Source organism: Cydia amplana, chromosome 8, assembly GCF_948474715.1.
Source record: "Cydia amplana chromosome 8, ilCydAmpl1.1, whole genome shotgun sequence".
Taxonomy (NCBI): domain Eukaryota; kingdom Metazoa; phylum Arthropoda; class Insecta; order Lepidoptera; family Tortricidae; genus Cydia; species Cydia amplana.
The window spans coordinates 7812995-7817891 of NC_086076.1; the positions used below are offsets into that span (position 1 = coordinate 7812995).

Below are 4897 nucleotides of genomic sequence, written 5' to 3' on the forward strand. Positions count from 1 at the left end.
ATTTCTAAGCTATCGATCATACCACAATGGCAATACCACATCAATTATTGACGAGGCAAGGCATTCAAACCCCGACTAGAGATGCATCATTAAATTTACAAGGAACCAGTATGTTATTGGAATATAGACCTTATCGCAACGAAAGTAGGTTCTCCAAATTAATTGATAGGTGCTGGATTGGTTTCGATTAGGGATATTAATTTCTTGACGCACTGACGTAACGTTGTGAGCGGTTGAGGCTCAAGTGCTCTTTTTTGAGGTTTGTATTAATAACAACAAATTGCTTGTCCACATGATTACCATTTTAAATAAAGCGAAGTAGCGTGGAAATGAAATTTCAGATAATAGTAGGTACCTATATTTCACAGGCAATATCTTTGTACCATCCAAACACAAGCACCAAAACATTGGCATCACGAAAAAAAAATCTGAAAACGGAGAGCTAAAATCCTAGATCGTCGTCGCATCAGTACACCCGCACAAACTTATCTCAAAAAAGAATCAAGCTGTATTAGACCTTCTGCCAATACGATAAGAACTTTAAATGATCGAAGATAAAGTTGTGGACCTGTAACTCAGAGAGCATGAATTATTGATGCTCCCACAATGGCGTCTGATATTAAACGATAAATAAACGAGGTGGCTCCATGCCGGAATTTATAATGCGTTTTTAAGACATCTAAAATGGCGGTAGAGGGTTTTTAAACTGACGAAAATGAATGGCGTCTTTAGTTGGACCAAGTTTTGTGTTTGGTCGCGTCTACTTAATGTAAATCAGCACCATTTTTCCGTCTTAATACTATAGTATAATCAAAATTTTTACGAAAACATATGTGATTCAACCAACGGGTTTAATGCAAAATACTTAGTTCTACTATTCGGTCATTATATAAGAACTACATTTAAATTAATCTAACATCCTGTATTGCGTAATCTGAATTGATTTTTGCTGGCTATTTTGTATTAGAGTTAGCGATATGAGTCAAAGAGAAATAGTTTGTTAGTTTATTTTACATCGTTTTTATAGCCAACATGAATTATTAATTACGAATTCTAAAAATCAATTTCTTGAATCGGAATTATGTTATCCACCGTACTGTACACACTGTTCGTATCGCTAGTTTTAGCTAAAAACAATGAAATCATTTTACAAATAAAACCTGAAACTTTAATCAGCACCTTTAAGTCGTTGAAGACGTCAGGATATTTTCAAAAACTAGCTGATGAATTTGCGATGAAAACTGCGGAACAATTCATTAAACAACTTAAAAAGCAGCAAAAGAGGTACGTCTTTTAAGTCATAATTAAATTCTACATGGTGTCAAAATAAGTATATAATAAATAAATAATAAATATCATGGTACGATTTTACACAAATTTACCTTGCCCCATAAGCTCAATAAGGCTTGTGATGTGGATACTAGACGACGATATATATTATATTTGTAATGAACAAACAAATAAATAAATAATGTTTTATTGAGGTTGTGCAATAAAGAGGATTTGTATCGTATTGTATAAATGCCTTTAGAATAGAATAGAATAGAATAGAATAGAATATCATTTATTTCGAACAAAAGTCCATCATGTGTTAGTAACATAAATATTTACCTTTACCTACCAGGATTTTCGTAGGCAGGATCACTAACGAATATGGAGTTGATATGAAAACAGTTAAGAAGTCCACACTTGTGGCTATTCTTATAAACGTGTAAATAACATATAGTTATAAAAGCAGCCTTGCAGCTTAAAGTACTTACGTATTTTACTACCAACGTCATTTGGGCCTTCAGCTATAACTTACGGTTATAAGACGGAGCACTTAATACAGATTAATGCAGCCACGTGGTAGCTGCAGTGTATCTCACGTAGTGTTAAGTAATTAGACCTCGGTCTTGCACAAAGTGCTAGCTTTTCATATGCGATTTATGTGATCCATATTTCTTATATGGCCTGTATAAGCTGTATTAGCTCTATATGGGGAAGATCTAATGCTGAACTTGCAGATTTTCACAAGAAGCGAATACAACAAATATAAACATACTTAACCGTATTCTGAATTACTTGTCTACTCAAAAACCAGATTAAATAAAACGATCTACCTGTTTACTTACTTTAGCAATCAAATTAATACAATTGGGCTTAGTTAGTATAGGTTAAGTTTTTTTTTTGGAATAACTGTAGGGATTTTATTTGATATAGGTATGTAATTTAAGATTTTGTTGTGTATCTTATTAAATACAATTCTTAAACATTTTATTTAAGGTTTTGTTGTGTATCTTATTAAATACAATTCTTAAACATTTTATTTGATATAGGTATGTAATTTAAGGTTTTGTTGTGTATCTTATTAAATACAATTCTTAAACATTTTTAGTTTTACGAGCACACAAGAACAATTGGATGAATTGCCCAAACGTCACCAAAGTCCAACTTCAAACAAACTTCGTAAAGGGTCAATAGGTCAAGCGGTATAATAACTACTCAGTAAGTAATAATGAATCGCTTTGTCTTTATCACCTATGTTAAAATAGTAAAATATTTGTTTAGGAACCGCAGCCAATAATTTCGGACGGCATAGTATCTCACGACGACGACGTTCAACGGAGAATTAAAAGCCCATCTAAACAAAAAAATAACGATAGAGCTTCTTCTGAAGAAAGAAGAAGTGAAAAAGTGATGTTGACTCTTATGGAAACGCCTCCTCCAGACGGAGATAACTTGGAAAAAGAATCACTCCTCACGGATGTGGAGGAAAAGAAGACCGAAAATCCTTTGAATTTGCTTAAGATTAATGGCAAGCATTTCAGAAGATATGATTTCTTCTGGAAATAAAAAAGTTAATTAAAAAAACCTTATTATTATTATTTTAGAACGAGATCATTCGATTATTCAAATTCAAGTTTAAGATTAGACGGAAGAAAATTAACAAACGTTGCAACTTACAAAAATAAAAATAGAACAGACAAAAATCATCTAATAAAATATGAATAAAATGTACCGACAGCCCTTGGAAAGTTACGCAGCTAGCCTAGCTTTCAGGCCAATTTGGTTGAAGAAATGTCAGTTTTGCACTGTTATATCAGTATCATGTCGGAAACAAGTCGAATAACTCAAACTCGAATTGGCATATGACTAAGTAGTACATACTCGAATGTTTGCTCCTGCTATCTACTGATTCAGTATAAGGTTGAATGCGCCCACTCTTGGCACATGCACATCGCCTTCGCCTTTTTGTCGTCGCATCTCGTTCTCTCACACGGGCAAGAGAAAAAAATTGTAAATTGGTATTTATTGGTAATACTTATTTATAATATACATAAACCAACATGTGAACGCATGCTTATATTTAAATGGCCTGTTAAGTAGGAAAATGGTTGTAGCCAGAATATTTACAGTTTCTGTCAAAATGACAAGTGACAAGATAGTATAAGCGGGGAAAGAAACTATGAATTGTTCGAAAACATCAAATTATTTCCCCAAAATTACTTTAATTACTTAATAGAGCAAACTTTGCTATTTGTAATATTGGCCGATTTTAAGTATTTTGAGATTGTAGCAAATATTTATACTACCTTCATGATATTAAATAGAAAATTAGAAGTTCTATTTTAAGGAACTTTTCTGAAATGTTGCTTTTAACGTTTAAATTGAACATTTCCAAATCAGAAGGTTAAATATTCCTGTACTGAAAATACTAACTACGTTATACACCTACATTTTAGGTACGGGAACACTTATGTTCAAAGTCGGTTTATTCCCGTGCCGTCATATAATGGTTACGTTACATTAGCACACACTATATCGAATTACGCCCTCATAACGGCCAGCGCATAACCTTTTACGAGTGCTCCGATAGGCGAATCAAATTCCGAAAGTCTTTGTAGCTCCTTTATGACATTCTTATTTAATATGTCGCAGCGATCGCCCTTTGTTTTCTTATTATGTTTATTGGTCTGTTATATGACCGAATGGAATTGATCGAGTGGAAGTATGGCCATAGTCTGTTTAGTATGCTAAGATATTCGTTGTTTTGCCAGTTTATCTTGCAATGCAGTTTTATGTGGCTAGTTCAAACATGCAAGAAAGTTTTATTTTATACATTTTAGTATTTAAAACCGCATCGAGTCAGACACACAAAAACAATGGTTTAGAACTATAACCTAAACTATTCCGTTACGCTATTGATTTGAAGTATACCATACCAGGGTACCTACTCCAACATTTGTTCAAACGTCTAGAGAAATGCCTAAAAGTACAAAATATCTTAAAATAAACGTAAAGACATTATATTAATAAAACATGAGTATATATGTTTATTAAATTCTCAAAGACCTTTACAAATGGGAAGTTAACTTCTAAAATTACAAGACAAGAATCCCGAAAATGATGACATCATGTTACCCTTAAAATTAAACACGAAATATTTTTACGAGCCACTTTTATTAAAACACCTCTTAACATTCGAATGACAAAATTAAATTCCAAATTTAATTTTATAACGCATTCATTGAGCATACCTCTCGAGGGAGCTAAGGCGTTTTATAAGGACGTCTTTAGAGAGTAACGACCGAAAAACGTCTGTATTTCAAATCGTTTATTGTAAATTCTGATGCAATTTAACTGGTATGCAAAGATCGAGCTTGGATCTTAAAGAATTTTAATCTTAAAGTGGGATTGAGATTGTTTATTACTAAATAGATGGGTAGGTATGATATTTGTCTTAATAACCTTTGACTAGGAAGCCGTACCGCGAGTTGACACTTTGTTCTGTGTGGGCGTTGGTATATGTTTGTGTTGTCCTCTGTTCTCAGGTGCAGATCACAGTATTTTATACTTGACATTGGCAAATTTGTGCCAACTTGTTTGGCCAGACCGCCATCAAACAAAAGAAGAA

At 33.1% G+C, this 4897-nt stretch overlaps 1 protein-coding gene across 1 annotated transcript; it reads left to right on the forward strand.

The window, feature by feature from the left end:
* The first annotated feature begins 962 nt into the window (after positions 1 to 962).
* Positions 963 to 2847, forward strand: LOC134650532 (uncharacterized). The gene is made up of 3 exons (XM_063505488.1): positions 963 to 1284; positions 2378 to 2471; positions 2551 to 2847. The coding sequence occupies exons 1-3, from the start codon at positions 1082 to 1084 to the stop codon at positions 2833 to 2835; spliced, it is 582 nt and encodes a 193-aa protein (XP_063361558.1). The 5' UTR covers positions 963 to 1081; the 3' UTR covers positions 2836 to 2847.
* The last annotated feature ends 2050 nt before the right edge of the window (positions 2848 to 4897 follow it).